Source organism: Pseudorasbora parva, chromosome 15 (assembly GCF_024679245.1).
Source record: "Pseudorasbora parva isolate DD20220531a chromosome 15, ASM2467924v1, whole genome shotgun sequence".
In the NCBI taxonomy this organism is placed as follows: Eukaryota; Metazoa; Chordata; class Actinopteri; order Cypriniformes; family Gobionidae; genus Pseudorasbora; species Pseudorasbora parva.
In genome coordinates this window covers 25,398,322-25,418,530 of record NC_090186.1, presented here as the reverse complement: position 1 = coordinate 25,418,530, position 20,209 = coordinate 25,398,322, and the positions used below count along the sequence as shown (strand labels likewise).

At 37.2% G+C, this 20,209-nt stretch overlaps 1 protein-coding gene across 1 annotated transcript in view; it reads right to left on the bottom strand.

The window, feature by feature from the left end:
• The window catches only part of ppp4r4 (protein phosphatase 4, regulatory subunit 4), a 104,601-nt gene that overhangs the window by 18,036 nt on the left and 66,356 nt on the right, over positions 1-20,209 (bottom strand). Inside the window, exons 6-7 of the mRNA XM_067417448.1 lie at positions 694-796; positions 437-584 (exon numbers count right to left, since the gene is read on the bottom strand). Coding sequence (XP_067273549.1) covers positions 437-584; positions 694-796 — 251 coding nt within the window. The remainder of the gene's footprint in view (positions 1-436; positions 585-693; positions 797-20,209) is intronic.

Sequence of the window (20,209 nt, the reverse complement as noted above, 5' to 3'; positions counted from 1 at the left end):
TATTTTTCATTTATTCCTTTGGCGGCAGAGATGAATTTTCACCAGCCATTACTCCAGTCTTCAGTGTCACATGATTTTTCAGAAATGATTCTAACATGCCGATGAACTCTTATTATTATAATGTTAAATGAACAGTTGTGCGTTCGCATTTATTGAATCATTTGTAACATTATAAATGTCTTTAGTATCATTTTTGGTCAATTTAAAGCATTATTAAAGCAAATTAATAAAAATATTAATTTATTTTTAAAAAATTCTTGCTGACCCCATTTTTAAAACTGTACTGTACATCAAATCCTTTTTTTAATCACAAGACTGCAAATTATAAAGACTACTGCATTCATTTCAGTGTTGAAAAAAAACAACAACTAATTAATCAAATGTACAGTATATGCTTTCTACAGGAGCTTTACAAGCTTTTAAAATAAATGGCAACCTGTGTCCCTGTGGTCAAGATTTAGGAGAACTATCTGCAATATTGAGTGGGTGTGCGTCTGGATAAGGACAATGTCATCTTGGAGGACGGTCAGGAAAGATCCTGCTGCGGCAAGCTGCATATCCGCCCCAGCTACATGAAGCACTTCCTGTTGGGGGTAGAAGAGTTAGCTCTGATTGATACAAACAGCACATATCAAGAAGTCACAGAAGGATCTCAAAACCATAAAGCAATAAAAGAAACATTGTTTGGCCTACCCTGACTTTTGGCACCACCCTGCGGAAGGTCTCCGCTGGGTTCTGACGCACCAGGATTGGCAGATTGACGATCACACTGGCCCGTTGGACATCCTCACCAGAACTGAACAACACAGAAATATGGCTGTCAATATAAATAACAACAAATGATGACCTAAATCTATCTTTTGATAACAAAAGATACAATGTTGTAGTTCTGCTGTAGTGTAAAAGTTATTTTATGACATTTATGTACTATATTTATTAAAAATATGCAAAGAAAAGTCTGATATGTACTTGTTCAGGTGCGAGATTCCACAGTATTGATGCTCAAGAGTCGTGCTGGTATGACTACTTTGTAGGCCAAAAAGCAGGAACGAGTTAGCATTTTAGCACTTCTGGTTCCATTGTCACAAAGTCAATGGGTTTTTTGAATGGGATTTTGGTTAAATGGCTGAAATAAGATCTGTGGTGGTTATAAGCTCAAGACACTTTCACGTTTTATTCTATGGCATAAAATACATCCACTTGTGATTTTTTTTAGCTGTTATGTGTCTTGAAAAAGGCAGTTGCCAACAAGTTGCTAAATGGCAAGCAGTCGGGGAGATTAACACCATCACAGCGAACAGTTAAGCTCAGCCTGCTTTTACAGCCTCATTATGTTTATAATTGTGCTCTTATAAACTATTTAACTCAAACTTTCTAGAAAAATGATTTTAGGCGTCGCTTAGATGTGTCGCTTAGACGATAGATGGCTTTCAACGTCGCTTAGATCATCTCTACAGCCGGCCAGAGCGCAGCATAAATAATTATCCACGCGTCCCTTGGAGGGCGGGGCAATAACAAAAGCCAGTATGAAAATACACACAGGCAAAACAAGGCGATTTTAACCTCAAAATATACACTTTTAAATATACAATTAATGCCATCTCAAACAGAGAGAGGCTTCTTCGTGATTTCAACTAAGATTCTGCAAAAAAGCGAAAATCACATAATAATAAAAAAACAAAAACGCTTCTTTCTCATTTTGCTCGAAAGTAGAGCTGCCGACTTGTGTCCCTGGTTTCCGTGACGGGTCACATATTGTCCCCAAGTGGCTAGAAATTTTGATCGGTGTAAACCGAGTTCAGGCTGTCTTTCTCTGCCTTTGAGAAAATGACAGCCCAGACGAGCTGATCTTGAATTCTCCTGTTATGACGTCATAACAGATGGGGGAATGGGGGAAATCCCCTTATTTTAGTTGAATAAAAGAAGCTAAATAATACATTCAATAGATTGATGCAGGTATAAAGTCAAGTTATGATAAAGTATACTTTTAAAGATACTTTATGTAGTAAATATACAAAAGTTAATGTACTAGTAGCAGAGGTGGGACAAAGTCATTGTTATGCAAGTCACAAGTAAGTCTCAAGTCTTTGCCCTCGAGTCCCGAGTCAAGTCGAGTCAAAGATGAGTCAAGTCTCGAGTCGAGTCAGAAGTCAAAGCCAACAAGTCTCAAGTCGAGTCCAAGTCCTACCATTTTAGTTTCGAGTCACTTCAAGTCATCTTACCACAGAAATAAAAATTATACAAATCATGTATGTCTGTAAGATTTATATTTATTTAAACCTCTTTTTATACAATGACATTAAGCAAATACAGTAAAAAAAAACAGAAACACTAGAACAATGCACAGCGGCTTCAGTCCTGTATTGTGTTGACCTCATATGGCAAAACAGTTCAACTTTCAAATAGATATGGGCATTATGGAAACATTTTGGGAATATTGTTTAGCTTATTTTTGGTTTAATTTGGTTTACTTTAATAATTTAATTTATTCAATTATTTTGTTTTGCTATACTTTTTATGCCAGCTTGCCATGGCCCCCCTATAGCATCCCCTCGCGGCACCCAGAGGTCCCTGTCCCCACTTTGAAAAGCACTGCTATAAAGCATATGACTTCAGTTTCTGGAGGGAAAGGGCTTTCTTATGACTTTTGAAGCAGTGAAAATATTCTTAATATTGCATACACTGAAACTGAAATATTATCGTATACTGTAGTGTATAATAGACAATGAATATTAACACAACAACAATTGGGCCCAAAACAAGCCCAATATTATTATATTATTTATTATCATCAGTATAATTTATGATCAATAATTTATCAATAAATGACCCTGCAACATTTTAAATTGAAATCTCGTGGAGTTTAAAATGCAAATACAGATGGGATTTTACAAAATTCTTCAAGTTGCAATAAAGACTGAACAGAAGAGGTTTGTAGATGGAAAAAGAGAAAAAGTGACGTGAAGGATTATGGTAACTCCAGTCGGAGTTATTGCACACATATAAGGAGCAGTGGTGAACATGCACACTATAAACCGTAAAAGGATAAGCCCTGCATCTCAATGTGCAATCTGCTCTAAATAGTATTGAAAATTACTAATGTCACACAGCTACTATTTAGGATTATTATGCACTTTTTTACAGTCTATGATTGGGAGTTGGTGCACAGGAAAACACTGAGAGCACTGCAATATAGAGACATGTTTATAATAATATACATTCGAACCATACCTACTGTTATTATTAGCAGCCTATACTTTTTTTTATTATTTATTCTTATTTTTATAATAGCCAAATAATAACAGTCATAATAAATAGCCTACATTATAAAACATATTATTAAGATTAAATTAGGTGGCTTACCTCCCTGTTTCCTCTCCATCTCTGTATATCTTTGCTGGTTGCATTGTTTGTAAAAAAAAAAAAAAAAAAAAAAAAAATTTTTTCGTCTATTTACGTCTATGAACTATCATTACATTTATAACATCACATCACATGCCTGCACGTTGAACGCGATTTTTCTTCAAAGAGGGGAAGGAGGCGGGATGTATGAGGACGAATGAATACAGCACTTGCATCGTTGCACTATGGCTATTAGCTGTGATGTGTCAGTCAATGTATTTGGACAAAACAGCGACCATAAATGTAAAGAAACGAAGTTGCTTGTCATATTTTCCTAACAAGCAACCACATTTTTTCAAATAAGCCCAAAAAACCGCGACCCGCAACTCGAGATTTTTTTACCGCGACTTGCCAAAAAAAGAAGCCCAAAGTCACGTGTTATACGCGGACTTGGTAGCTATGGATACTGTTGAATCAAACCAACGTGGGACTACAGTGATTGGATGTCGTGCTGGCAGCGCGCGTGCTCTCTGCATGCAGGTGCAGCTTTTTTTCACTGAGAGCAGCGCGGCCGTGTGAAAGAAAAATGGCCAAAAAGTAGCAAGTCTTCTCGAGTCATGAGGCTCAAGTCCAAGTGAAGTCACAAGTCATTGATGTTAAAGTCCAAGTCGAGTTGCAAGTCTTTGTACATTTTGTCGAGTCGAGTCCAAAGTCATCAAATTCATGACTCGAGTATGACTCGATTCCAAGTCACATGACTCGAGTCCACACCTCTGACTAGTAGTAAACTTGTAAGTGTATGATTTCAATAATGCTTGGGGCAAGATTAGGCCAAAATTAGTCTATAAAAAGTATACTTTTAGTGTACACTCTCTGAAAAAAAGGTACATTGCTGTCACTGGGGTGGTACCCTAAAGTACAAAAAAGTGAAAAGGTACATCTTTGTACCTTACTCACCCCTAAATGGTACATATTAGTACCGGGATTAATCCCACTATAGAATAGTGAGTAACTATTCATTAATGCCTGACCTGGGATCAGTGAGTTCGGATGTGTAGCTAATCATTCAAGTTCACACAGACTTTCTTTCTAAATCGTTTAATACTGTCAGTCCCGCCGCTGGCTGTCTTGATGTACACGGCCAGCAGCGGGGGGCGGCAGTGGCTTAGTGGTTCATGTAGGTTGTCTACAAACCGGAAGGTTGGTGGTTCGATGCCCGGTTCCACCTGACCAAGTGTCGAGGTGTCCTTGAGCAAGACACCCAACCCCAGCTGCTCCCGACGAGCTGGATGGCGCCTTACATGGTTGACATCGCCGTCGGTGTATGAATGGGTGAATGTGAGGCAAGATGTAAAGCGCTTTGGATGGCCATAGGGTCTGTTAAAAGCGCTATATAAAATGCAGTCCATGTATCAGTGAATCAAGCCAGTGACTAAAACCATCAACTTCATGTCGTTTCTGTTAGTAGCATGAAACAAATATGTTATTTAAATGATACAGAGAGTTATCAAAGAATATTCTTTGTAATATTCGGATCTGTCAATCACGTATATCTGCAGTGCACACTGCTGTTTGAATAACGCATTTTAAACTGCTCAACAGAAGCTTACTGTATTCATGTCAATGTCATGTTTGTTGTTAGTTGTGGTAAAGCATTTTGTGAGAGAAATAACGTTGCAAAGTTCACTCGTGTTTATTCAGAGCTCTCAGATAGCTCTCAGAACAAAATAAACTCACGCTCACAGTTTTCAACAACTCTGTACACTTTCTCAGCAATCTTTCCCCAGCTCTCCATCTCTCTCTGGACTGGAAGTGCTGCAGCTGCTGTTTGCACCTCGCTAAACCACGCGCCTCCTTCACATAAACTCATTTCAATCATTAATGTTAATCAAACAACTACAGATGTTAAATAAATGTATACATATTAAATAAATATGTATTAGTATCTGAATTTTTATTTTATTTTGTATTTACTATTGTTTTTGTAATTTGCTGTAGGGTATTTTTTTAAATTATATATATATATATATATATATATATATATATATATATATATATATATATATATATATATATATATATATAATTTATGGGGGGTATTATGGGTGGTCACTCTGTAAGTTTGAAAGGGTTTTAAACCTTCTAAATCAAGTAAAATCACTCAAAATCAAGTAATTTACGCATGCCAAAGTCAACTTTAAACATATACAATGTAATTTCCGAATCCAAACAGCAAAATTGTGGCCAGTGAAAATGCCGAGTGGCTAGTCACTTTGGAAAACCACTAGCCACAGTGGCTGGTGAGCAAAAAAGTTATGTCAAGCCCTGCTAACAATATAAGTATACCACAGGAAACATTATAAAATAAACAAATCCATGACATGGGACCTTTAAAGGTATAGTTCTGCAAAAATGAAAATCCTATCATCATTTACTCACCCAATGTCTTTCTAAACTTCAAAACATGATTTTTTATTAAAACCAGAGACGTTTCTGTCCTTCCATTGAAAATGATGCTCTGACTTGCATGTTTGCAATCTGTTGATCACAATGGTCTCTGATGTGAAACCAAAGCATGTTTTGTATGTTGCTCTGCATTTGAGTGTCTGCTAAATGCCTTCTATGTAAATGCTTTAAATGCCAGTGAACTACTGCTGTGCCCAGCATTGATGCTGCACTGACTGATAAAACTTTTTCTTTGTAGGTCCATTATCTTGTCTCTAGGAGACAGATGGTTTCCTTTATCACCTCGATGTCTATGTGTGCCTATTTCTATGTCTAGTCTGCATTCACAAACAATAACCAGAAGTCAATACGAAGAGCTTCTTTAAATGTTCTTTAAAAATTTTTTTAGCCATATCTGTTGCTTTAAATAACCTTATGTTCAGTTCAAGAATATTTGGTTGATAAGAATTTCAAGAGAGCACAACATAACCGTTTTTAGTGCACCTTCAATTTTCTTTCTAAACAATATTGCCATTTTATTTTAGATGAAATGTTTAACTGTGTAGCCATAAAGATCAAGGAAATGCCTACATGCTCTATTTATTTATAGAGCCATTGTGCTGTGGTTGTTTCTGCCATTGAAGCACAACCTTCTGAAGCTTAATGCAGCTGAACCTCTCAGACGTCCTCCTCTCTCTGAACAATCTCATGTCTATCAGTCTCTCAAGTGCTGTTGTTCTAAATAATGAACTATAAACAGGTATTCATTACTTTTTCAGGGATAGGTTGTCCTCCTTTGTCCTTTGTTGGCAGAGGGTTATTTAATAACCAAGAAACAGCCTGACCTGCTGCCAAGTTTGTCTAAGAAGGTAGTAATGTGGTCATGCTTTGTGCACTTATGGTCAATAATGTGCAGCACCTTAGCAATGCCTGTATTTATACACTAGATGACAGAGGTACCATGCAGAGAAGAGCAGGTGGCATCTATAGGAGGATGAAAAAGATAACCAGCTAAAGACCAGGTGCTGAATGGTTTGGAAACACAATCCCACTGCCTTGAGCCTCGAGTCTCTGTTTGCTCCGGCCAGAACCTAGCTGGAAAGTGGTCAGAAAGTAAAAAGAGCTACGCTCGCATTTGTAATTAGATTTCCCTGGTGAGTGAACGCTATCCAGTGGCCTTAACCCAGAAAAACATTTAGTTGCTATACAATTTAATGAATGGAACAAAACAAGCTTGTGTATTTTGATTTAGGAAGAATCTAGTGAGGAATGATGAATTCATTCTTATTGACTACATTTCTTTAGAAGAAAATATGACAACCAAAAGACTCCAAAAATGTCTCCATTTGCTCTCAATTTAATCTATTCGCTGTCTAGGAGAAACATTTGAATGATCTTTTGAAACACTTTACACTTTACCTTGTGATTAGAAACTTTCAACACATAGTTGGGAGAGAGCGAAAGAGCTGAAGAAGACAACACAGTGGGCAGAAAGTGACACACTGTTTGATTTCTCCCCCCAAAAGAGACGAGTCTGCAGTTGATTATTGAGCCAGCAGGACTCTAATGAAACCTAAACAAAGCCCACTTAGCAATTAGTTTACAACTGGCAGCCTCTCTAATCCTTCCAACCCCAGCAGGGCCAATGATGATACTGCGAAGAAAGTGCAGCCTGTGTGCAGTCTGTGAAAAAACATTTCATGCCCTACATTTCCAATGTGGCACTTTCTGTTTAATTGTGCACATATATAGAATGGTGCACAACCAAATAGTGTAGTTTTACCAGCAGTGCTAACAGGGCCACGCTAACCAAACCTTTGGAATATACAAAGCCCTAAAGGACTCCTTTAAAGAAACAAGTCCTGCACAATCAACAAAAATCATGTCCAAAAACTCAGCAGCCTCATCAGCATGTCTCTCGGACAGAGCAGTGATGCATTCAACGCTGCTCATGACATCAGGACACTAGAACGAATCAACCTCTATCACTCACTAATGCTGGTCAGCAGCAGCTAAAATTCCCAGTTGACCTATTACTCAAACTGTCACTGCCCAGCAAGCAATAGCCATCATTTCACCATCTCGGTTAACTATAGACCCGATATAGTCTGGCTATGAGTAACCCAATTCTAGCCAAAATAACCTTGAATTTGGTTACATAGTTTTTGCCAAAATAACTTGTGAGATGTAGGATGTTCACTTATTTAAAACTACACTATGTAACTTTTCTGTCCGCTAGAGGGTGCCTATTCAAAACAAAGGCGTAGTTTGATGATGCCAAGTTTGAGCGCAGAATCTTGGGACATGTGGTTTTCACTTCACAGCCAGATTCACCAGTGGAAAAGAATCGGAATAGGACTCGGGCAGAAATCATGTTCATGGATGCGGTTATTAAATTTACTGTAGTATGAAGCAGAGCAGGACGGAATGTTGAGGGAGCTGAGCAAGGCCTCTGGAGCAACTGTTACGTGAACAGTCGCCGGCTCCATTTCCGCTTTTCTGGTCATGAGTATAAGATAAACCCGCTCTGTTTATCATATTAGATACATTTAAGTATGTTTAAAATTATGTTATGATGTTACTCTGTGCGTTCGCTTGGCGGCTGCTGTGACACTTGTTCACACTGCTAAGAGTAAAGCACTTCTGCAGAATAAAAACAGCAGATATATTACGTAATTGACAGGCGATTCCCTCAGATGTCCCGGTTCCTTGGTTAAAATAGCAATTTCTCACAATTTACAAATATATGAAAACATTTGGAATATTGTAAGAACTTAACTGAACAAAATATATAACACTTGCATAGTGGTTTTTGGATATTTTACTGCAAAAATCCTACATAGTGCCTTGTTTTAGCCTTGATGTCAGGGCTATTAGATATATTTTAAATGCAAAATTGCTTGCTGGGTAAAATGCACTAAATCAGTTTTATAATATCTCATATTGTTGTAGCATAGAGTACATACACTACAAACAGTATTTGCCCAATGATATGCAAACTTCAATTAAATACTATATAAGGAGAATCACTGTTAAATGAACCAAAATAGCATTTTTCCAAATGTGCCTCTTGTACAGTAAATGATCAAATTCCAGTTCACCTTTAGTTTAGAAGTTTTGCTTGAGGGTGAAAAAGTTCCCCATGCAGATTTCACTCGTGTTCAAGTTGGTCATGTAAATTTGCAGTACTGAAACATTTTGCTGAAATATTGTTAGTGTGAATGCTTGAAATGTACTTTGATCCAAACTAAAATAAAAATTGAATACAAAAAATAAATAATGCAACATTTTATGCTACTGAAGTTAACCTGACAGTATGCAAGGCATTTAAAATATAAAAACGTTGTATTTGACAGTGAGATTAATAACAATATCATTGTTATTAAGACATTAGTCCTCATGTTAGCCTGACAGTTGACACAGAAGTTACATGATATCAAGGTAGATTATTCAAGCTTTTAAATTCAGAACAATTACATTGTTGTGATAGAAGACCAACTAGACACTATTAATGAATTAATTGCATCTTGTGTTGAAATAATACTGAAATAATAATTTTGGTTAATACGATACCCTATAAAATAAATACCCTAATTGCAAAATGCTAAAAATGCCTTACTAACATGGCACCATGTTTGTGCAACCATAATGTGGTGTCTGCACATCAGAAACACCTCTTATTTTAACCATTCATCCATTTCTTAACAAGCGCTCTTTCCTGTCATCTTACAGATGCTCTGACAGTCTGCTTTTACGTGCCAAATGACAGCGAATAGGCGCAATTAAATTGTTCTCAGAACTAGTTTCTCACCCGAGGGAGTCAGGTTGTGGACTGACTCTGGTATTTAATTAGCACAGGCAAGGAGCAATACAGAGTTTTATAGGTTAAAGAGGGACAATATCAGATCTTCCAAAAAGGGAAGTGTCTGAGTTTTGGGTCAAAAAGCATAACATTAAAGTTTTAAATATTTGGTCAAAGCTCATTTCCATATAGAACGGAGTAACAAGATGCATTATGTAACCAGATTACAGGTCAACTTCTGCTATGTTGTTCTAGTACCAATCTCAAAAGTTCAATGCAACGTGAAAAAAATGTATGCTATTAATACATTTAAGATGTATTTGTTTTCACACTCTACATTTTCACGCAATGTCAGTTTAGCATTATCGCCAATGCATGCATTCACGTAACTTTTAGAGCTTGTGAAAGACTTTTGGGAAAAGGGACAGTTGCTCGTGTTATCCGTTTCTTGTGTTTAAATACAGAAATAACACAAAAGAGAAGACCACAGACAGAATGCCCCATCGCAGAGTGCACAAATAGGCCACTGAATTGAGTCTTCTTTTACTTATTTTAGTGCTTCAATAGATAAAGGTATATCCTTTTGCATTAAAGGACTTCTTCTTGCTAGAGTTGCTGTTTCTAAATCTTGTTACTTTCTCTCGGGTATCTGTTAGATCACAATACTGGAGTACAAAGCAATAATAAACCCAATAAACTGTTGCATGATAGGTCTAATACACCACACATCAATATCTTTTTCCCTCATGTTTTCAAGTGCATTATTTTGTGCACAGGATGCACACAAGTGCTTTGCACTGCTATGTATTGGAGCCTTTTATAATTTTTGCGCAATTCAAGAATATTGATATTCTATCTTGTTCTGTCCTATCTATCATTTGTTGCCTAATTAAAAAAATAAAAAATAAATAAATAAATATATATATATATATATATACACACACACACACACACACACACACACACACACACATATTTGGACGATTTATATTTATTCAGTTTATGTTCCTAATACATGTTTTATATATATGTATAACCATATATATATACCAGCCATGTCAGCTGCTGGTGTTGGTCCACTGTGTTTTATCAAGGGCAGGGTCAATGCAGCTAGCTATCAGGAGATTTTGGAGCACTTCATGCTTCCATCTGCTGAAAAGCTTTATGGAGATGAAGATTTGGTTTTTCAGCACGACCTAGCACCTGCTCACAGTGCCAAAACCACTGGTAAATGGTTTACTGACCATGGTATTACTGCGCTCAATTGGCCTGCCAACTCTCCTGACCTGAACCCCAAAGAGAATCTGTGGGATACTGTGAAGAGAAAGTTGAGAGACGCAAGACCCAACACTCTGGATGAGCTTAAGGCCGCTATCGAAGCATCCTGGGCCTCCATAACACCTCAGCAGTGCCACAGGCTGATCGCCTCCATGCCACGCCGCATTGAAGCAGTCATTTCTGCAAAAGGATTCCCGACCAAGTATTGAGTGCATAACTGAACATAATTATTTTAAGGTAGGGTTGCAGCGGTATACCGGTATGGCGCTTTATCACGATATTAACATGTACGATTATCATACCGTGAGCATTTGCTTGTACACGGTTTTGGAGAAAAAAATTAAGCAGATCTCACCTGCATAAAGCAGATCTCACCTGCGCTACTGCGCATATGCAACGTCATTACACGTCACTGCTTAGACTCCACTCTATGTACAACTGAGAAAATGTCAGAGCCAGTGACTACACATTCTAATCTCTATCCCCTGACAAAAAAAAGTTACAATCTGCAGTATGGGAATACTTTGGGTATTCGAAAAATGACCGCGGGGATGTCCTTGAAGATGGTTATCCAGTTTGCACGAAGAGTCACTGCAAAAGCAGGAAATACGTCGAACATATTCGTGAACACCATCACGCTCTTATTTATGTAATGCTCTTAAACCATCTAAGCACAACAAGACATAAGAAAATGCGCTGTGTCCTGACACACACACACACACGACAAGACAAGACAAGACAAGACAGAAGAAAACGCGCTGTATGTCAATGTCCTGCTGACACACACACACACACACAGACACACACACAAACACGACAAGACAGAAGAGAAAGCGGTCAATGTTTGTATGTTAAATAATGTCTTAAACGAATGTGAGAAAATGAGATGTGCGTGACTGCACGTTATAAGATACGCATCATGTTCGCAAAAGTGGCGGACGATTTTAAAGTGACAGCTACACTGATGAACAAAGAAATAACGAGAACAGAGAAAAGATGATTATTCTATATTTAATGTATTATTTATGCAGTTAAGAAAGCTTTTTGATAACTATTACATTTCTGTATATGTCTAACAGGGAAGCTGGTAACTATATTTTTCTTAAATGAGTTTATTTAAAGATTTTTTTAAGTTAACTTAAATTAAAAGCTTTTTTTAAAAACCTAATAAATGTTGAAATTGGGTAGCTTCATTTATACTGTAATATAGGTCATTAATGTTTCAGAGACATTGGTGTCAGTGATCCTGGCCTTCATTTATAAAAAAGATGCCATTACAACACATTTAAAATATGCTGTTTTTAAATTTTCACATTAATTTGGAGAGTAACTGAAATTATAATATCAAAATATTTAAAACTCCAAAAAAATTAAAGTTTAATTCATTATTTTCTAATCTAAAAAGATAAATAGAATTCCTTATTTTGTTCAAATGAGGGATTTGTTTTATTTCTTGAATTTTCCCCCCAAAAAAGGTAGACTCATACTTTCATGTTTTTTTTCATAAAAAAGTTTTATATAAACCATATATATATATATATATATATATATATATATATATATATATATATATATATATATATATATATATATATATATATATATATATATATATTTCCATTTATTGATGGCTCATTGTAGCTGATGATTATAATAATAACATTATAATTATAATAACAAACAGATTTTTTTAATACTGCGAAACCGTGATATTTTCTGAGACGATTATCATACCGTAAAAATGTAATACTGTTACAACCCTATTTTAAGGTTGACTTTTTTGTATTAAAAACACTTTTTATTGGTCGGATGAAATATGCTAATTTTTAAGATAGGAATTTTGGGTTTTCATGAGCTGTGTGCCAAAATCATCAGTAATAAAACAATAAAAGACCTGACATATTTCAGTTGGTGTGCAATGAATCTAAAATATATGAAAGTTAAATTTTTATCATTACATTATGGAAAATAATGAACTTTTATCACATATGCACATTTTGGATACATAGGCAGTTGGATTTTGACCTAGAAGTTGACTCCATAAATCAAAAACAATGGTGCTCTAACTAGAATGTTGAAGTAAAACTATGTCTATATACTAACTTATGTAGCTCAAACAAAAGTATGGAGGAAAGCAATGTCAAGGTCATATGTTTGTTTCCCAGGGAGTGCAGGGCCTGATAAAAATGTAGTAGCTTTAAATAAAATATGACTGTAAAATAGATGTACAAACATAACATCAAGATGAATATAGATTTTCAAGGACCTCTACATTAAATAAGATTTAAGAAATAATAATCTCTTTTAAAATAAGATATGCCTTTTTGTATTAGTTTAGGTTCTCGTAAAGCTGAAAAACAAGAGCAACACAAACAGACAAATACAATAAGGTCATTGAAATCTCATATAATATTTATAAACAGCTTGGAATATTCTTACAATTGTCTTGACTAAAACAGATTCTGGGGAAATCTGATCAAATTTTAACTCTGTCTCCCCAGTAATCAGCACCAGATCCATTCAACTTTAATGATCAGATAACCATATCACTGCAAAACCTGCATCTGGGCGACAGTAACATGGAAACTTAAGAGTAGTGACTCCCTAAAGTCCTTTGAGATGAGCATGCAGTTAGCTAGCTCTACCTAGATATCAATGCGAGACCATTCAGGGATCCATTATTCATAAGACTAGTACAGCGGCGATGACACCACCTGCCCTGAACCACTGAGCTGGATGTTCTGTGCCAGTCAGCAAGCATTGAGAAGTAGTTGTGCGGTCGGCTTACCCCGGATAAACATTTGGCTAAACAGTTGTAGCCAACAATGCTGGCACGGGTAAACAGTTTCCAACCAAGTGTCAAGTGGAAAGAAAGAGACAATCTGGCATCTAGAGACTTGACTAATGATGCAAAACATGATATAGTGAATAAAACTGTCAAACTTAGAGGCCTCAAAGGGAGCCTACCTGAGCCTGAGATCATACATGGCTCAAGAGGTTGCAAGTTTGAATCTTTCTCAAGTTAACTTTTTTTGTAAATAAATAAAAATTGCAACTGGTTGTCAGTAAATGTATATCAGCCAGTACAGTGACATACTTGGTTGTATTTTTTTCTGAAACAGAGACCAATGATTGACTAGAAAGATGGATAATAATGAAATGGGTCATGACTTGAGAAATCAACTTTTCCTTGAGTTTCTGAAATATAAGAGGTCATCATACTTAGACATGTGTCGATTTTCAGTAATGCGATTTATCACGATAATGAATATGCACGATATTGTTATCGTGGGCACTTCAAAATATCGTAAATAATAATTTATAAACAATTTTTATATTTTTTATAATGCACTCAAGAATACTTTGCCCATCAACCGTATAAATGCTCAACACCGCTGTATTCTGCGTCAAAGGGACGCGCTCTGATGTAAATGAGAAGCACATGAACGAGTGAAGAAGACGCCAGATGTAAATGAGAAACACATGAACGAGTGAAGGAGACGCCAGATGTAAATGAGAAGCACATGAACGAGTGAAGGAGACGCCAGATGTAAATGAGAAGCACATGAACGAGTGAAGAAGACGCCAGATGTAAATGAGAAACACATGAACGAGTGAAGGAGACGCCAGATGTAAATGAGAAGCACATGAACGAGTGAAGGAGACGCCAGATGTAAATGAGAAGCACATGAACGAGTGAAGAAGACGCCAGATGTAAATGAGAAGCACATGAACGAGTGAAGGAGACGCCAGATGTAAATGAGAAGCACATGAACGAGTGAAGAAGACGCCAGATGTAAATGAGAAGCACATGAACGAGTGAAGAAGACGCCAGATGTAAATGAGAAGCACATGAACGAGTGAAGGAGACGCCAGATGTAAATGAGAAACACATGAACGAGTGAAGGAGACGCCAGATGTAAATGAGAAGCACATGAACGAGTGAAGAAGACGCCAGATGTAAATGAGAAACACATGAACGAGTGAAGAAGACGCCAGATGTAAATGAGAAACACATGAACGAGTGAAGGAGACGCCAGATGTAAATGAGAAGCACATGAACGAGTGAAGGAGACGCCAGATGTAAATGAGAAGCACCTGAACGAGTGAAGAAGACGCCAGATGTAAATGAGAAACACATGAACGAGTGAAGGAGACGCCAGATGTAAATGAGAAGCACATGAACGAGTGAAGGAGACGCCAGATGTAAATGAGAAGCACATGAACGAGTGAAGAAGACGCCAGATGTAAATGAGAAACACATGAACGAGTGAAGAAGACGCCAGATGTAAATGAGAAACACATGAACGAGTGAAGGAGACGCCAGATGTAAATGAGAAGCACATGAACGAGTGAAGAAGACGCCAGATGTAAATGAGAAGCACATGAACGAGTGAAGGAGACGCCAGATGTAAATGAGAAACACATGAACGAGTGAAGGAGACGCCAGATGTAAATGAGAAACACATGAACGAGTGAAGGAGACGCCAGATGTAAATGAGAAACACATGAACGAGTGAAGGAGACGCCAGATGTAAATGAGAAACACATGAACGAGTGAAGGATACGCCAGATGTAAATGAGAAGCACATGAACGAGTGAAGGAGACGCCAGATGTAAATGAGAAGCACATGAACGAGTGAAGGAGACGCCAGATGTAAATGAGAAGCACATGAACGAGTGAAGGAGACGCCAGATGTAAATGAGAAGCACATGAACGAGTGAAGAAGACGCCAGATGTAAATGAGAAGCACATGAACGAGTGAAGGAGACGCCAGATGTAAATGAGAAGCACATGAACGAGTGAAGAAGACGCCAGATGTAAATGAGAAGCACATGAACGAGTGAAGAAGACGCCAGATGTAAATGAGAAGCACATGAACGAGTGAAGGAGACGCCAGATGTAAATGAGAAACACATGAACGAGTGAAGGAGACGCCAGATGTAAATGAGAAGCACCTGAACGAGTGAAGAAGACGCCAGATGTAAATGAGAAACACATGAACGAGTGAAGAAGACGCCAGATGTAAATGAGAAACACATGAACGAGTGAAGGAGACGCCAGATGTAAATGAGAAGCACATGAACGAGTGAAGGAGACGCCAGATGTAAATGAGAAGCACCTGAACGAGTGAAGAAGACGCCAGATGTAAATGAGAAACACATGAACGAGTGAAGGAGACGCCAGATGTAAATGAGAAGCACATGAACGAGTGAAGGAGACGCCAGATGTAAATGAGAAGCACATGAACGAGTGAAGAAGACGCCAGATGTAAATGAGAAACACATGAACGAGTGAAGAAGACGCCAGATGTAAATGAGAAACACATGAACGAGTGAAGGAGACGCCAGATGTAAATGAGAAGCACATGAACGAGTGAAGAAGACGCCAGATGTAAATGAGAAGCACATGAACGAGTGAAGGAGACGCCAGATGTAAATGAAAAACACATGAACGAGTGAAGGAGACGCCAGATGTAAATGAGAAACACATGAACGAGTGAAGGAGACGCCAGATGTAAATGAGAAACACATGAACGAGTGAAGGAGACGCCAGATGTAAATGAGAAACACATGAACGAGTGAAGAAGACGCCAGATGTAAATGAGAAACACATGAACGAGTGAAGGAGACGCCAGATGTAAATGAGAAACACATGAACGAGTGAAGGAGACGCCAGATGTAAATGAGAAACACATGAACGAGTGAAGGAGACGCCAGATGTAAATGAGAAACACATGAGTGAAGGAGACGCGCTGAATGAAGTGCACGCTCAATGACAGCAGAGGGCGCTGATGAACTGCAGAATTACCCCGAAAACCCCGCAAATAAAAAGCAACCGCGCTAGTGAAGTTTTCAATGCTCTAAACAGCCATTCGTTTTTTGTAATCTCAATGTTGTTCATCACAGGCTCAACACCAAATACTTAATACTTAAAGACTTAATAGGCTATTTATTTTCAAACTTAAACATTTTTATGTTTTAATCTGGACTACAACATACCCTAATGATTAGAATTGCTTTGATTATTTGTTATTGTTCAGTAAAACTTCATTAGTTAACATGTTAATTCATTATTACCAAACTGACAATAAAAAATACTTATAAAGAATTAATTATTCGAAGTAATGTTAATTACTGTTTAATAACAGTAAAATCAAACTCAAAAGAACATTTTAAATGGACCTAAGATAAAACTAACAATGATTAGTATTTCTTAACTAACATTACCAAAAACAATATACTTTCTGTAACAAATGTAGCTATAGCTCAATCTTAATGCATTAAATAATGAGACCTTATTGTAATTTGTTACCTGTTGTTCTTTATAGGCTAATACTTTTGCATTTTAATCTGTTCGAAAATTGTACTTTTTCAGCTCTGGAAAAAATTAAGAGACCACTTAACATTGATTTCTCAGTGTTAAAGGTGTACTATGCAATTTTCCGTCCACTGAAGGGCGCCTATTCTAAACAAAGGTGTAGTTTGATGACGCCAAGTGTGAACGCAGTATCTTGGGACATGTGGTCTTCAGGTCGTTTAAGTTACATGGTGAAAAAAAATTAATAACAAGTATGGAAGAGATTCAAGCTGTGCTGCTTTTGCTGGTTATGTATAGGTTTACGAGGTAATTAACAATGACAGAAAAGAGCACTAATATGCGAGCAGGGCCGTTTGGAGGGGGAAATATTTACCCGGAACTTCATTTAGACCCTGGTTCCTGCGGTCTAAACACACAGAGTACCACCCAAAGTTCCTGGTTCCTGGGTAAAGTTCCTGTGGTGGAAACGGGGCTTACATTAGATACATTTAAGTGTAGGGTTGGGCATCGAGAACCGGTTCTAACTTAGAACCGTTTAAAAAATAATGATTCCATTGGAATCGTTTAGAAAATTTGTTTTCGGTTCCGATCATCGCAATCGTTTCCATGGCCACCTGATTTCCGGTGCTTGCGCGGCCGCTTGTTCTTTTAGCCATGGAAGCCCAGTAAGCGGAGCTCTGAAGTGTGGATTTATTTCACTTTCAAAACGCCTGGGTCGGCACAGTGCAACTAGTGTTGTCTAAAATATCGATACTTAAATATCTGAAAAGATACGATAGCCTGCTCAGTTTCTACAGTATCGATCCCAGCTGCGCTCTCTTCTCTCTGACCAACAGCGAGTGGACGCGCAGCCGCATAGGCTATTCTCATTCAGCCGGTTAACCCTCTGAACAAGACGGACGGTCGTTCTGCTGGACTTTTCCTTACGACAATTTAGTGTTAGTATGTGTTAGTGTTAGTGTGTGTGAGATCGGTCTGAATTTCGTGCGGGATTGCACATAATTCTACGAATCCCCGCAGATTTCGCGCTCACATCTGAAGCGCACACACACACACACCGTAATAAAGCCCCCTCTGACATATAAGTGCAAATATTTGCTTCTTTTTCCAGCTTATTATTGGTCAAATACACTCAAACAAATTCTCAGTGCACATCTTGAAGAGTATTAATGTAAACACAGTCGTAAACAATTCAGGAAGAAATGAAGAATGAGTAACAGGAACGGTGTTCAGGATCCATGAGTGCGGCAGTTCTTAAAGGGACAGCAGTTATTTGTTATTCAAAGTCAAACTACAAAAAGACAAACAATCACACTGCTCTTGACTGATCAACTTGTGTAACTTTAATGGTTTTATATGAAACTATTTAATTTTTTGCAGAAAAAACATCAAATGTTATTTTAAATTTATATTTATATTGTATTTATATTATTTTTGCTATTTTTTGTAATATGTTTTTGTTCTTATTTTATTACTGTTTAGTCGTCTTTTTTAATTAAATTTACCATTCAAAATCAAGCTTTCTTGTGCTGTGTGTAAGCTATTGCAACACAATTGCCCCGTTGTAAAAAATACATTGAGTTAGCAAATATTTGTGAGATAATTTTAATAGTAATTGATCAATGTTTATATATGAGAAAAAGCTTAAAAGCTTTATAATATAAAGTGATCTCTTCAGAAGACATTTTTGATTGCCTAGAGTTTCAAAAGACAGACAAAAAATAATAATTATATAAAAAATAACTAATTGACAGTATATGCAGTGTTTTTCCCCCGTGGTATTGAAAATAGCATTGAATATCGATGTGACATGTTTTGACTCCACCCCTCAAAGAATCGGAATCGAGAATCGAAAAGAACCGGAATCGAAAGTAAGAATCGGAATCGGAATCGTTCAAATAAAAACGATGCCCAACCCTATTTAAGTGTGTTTAAAATGATGCTATGACGTTACTCTGTGCGTTCGCTCTGCGCTGCTGTGACATGTTCACAATGCTAAGAGAAAAGCGCTTCTGCAGAATAAAACCGAGGGAAACGCAGATATGACGCAATTGACAGGCGACTCGCTCAAACGCTGTGCTGACACGTCCCAGTCCTTAGTTAAAATAGCAATTTTCTCACAATTTACAAATATTTGGAAACATTTGGGATATTGTAAGTACTCAACTGAACAAAATATATAACACTGGCCTAGTGGTTTTTGGATATTTTAGTGCAAAAATACTACATAGTGTACCTTTAAGTGGTCTCTTAATTTTTTCCAGAGCTGTATATATTTTTGGTGCATTCTATTATTGTATTTAAACATTCAGTTATTTTTGTTATTACAAAAATAGTTCTTAAAGCTGTCATGCTATGACATCACTTTTTTTGCAACTTATTTCAATATCGTGATAATATCGTACACTGTGATAAAAGCTTCAGCAATGAATCGCAACAGGAAAAATGTATTTCGACACATGCCTAATCATACTATAATACCCTATACGGCATTTCAGAATGTTTGTAAACAATCGGCATAAAGATACTTCCAGGTGGCAGAATGCGAGCGGCTTATACTGACACACTGAAGAGATCCTGCCAGCTACTGTAAACAGTTACATAGCTAAAAACATTGTTGTTCATTAAAGTTGAAACTATGATGAAAACGTGTTGTGTTTGGGGTTGCGCCGTCAGACATAAAGCAAAAGGAGTAGGATTTTATCGATTTCCTTCAGAAAAAAGTATATCCAGTGGAATCTGTGGGTGAGGAGGTTAAAACGAGTGGACTTCGTCAAAAGTAGTGCTACAGAAAAGTATTCTCAAAACGGTCCATCTACAAAATCATAGCAGAGCATAATTATATTCAGCTTAGGAAATTCAAGAATAATAAGTAAACTTAAGGTCTCTTTTGAAGATCAAACTCATTGCCAGTCACTGCCTGAAGTAAAAGTACATGGAAGAGACAGAACTTCTAGTGTCATTTAGGCTACTGAACGAAGGTAAATGAAAGAAATAGGACAAGCAAAACATAGTTTTAG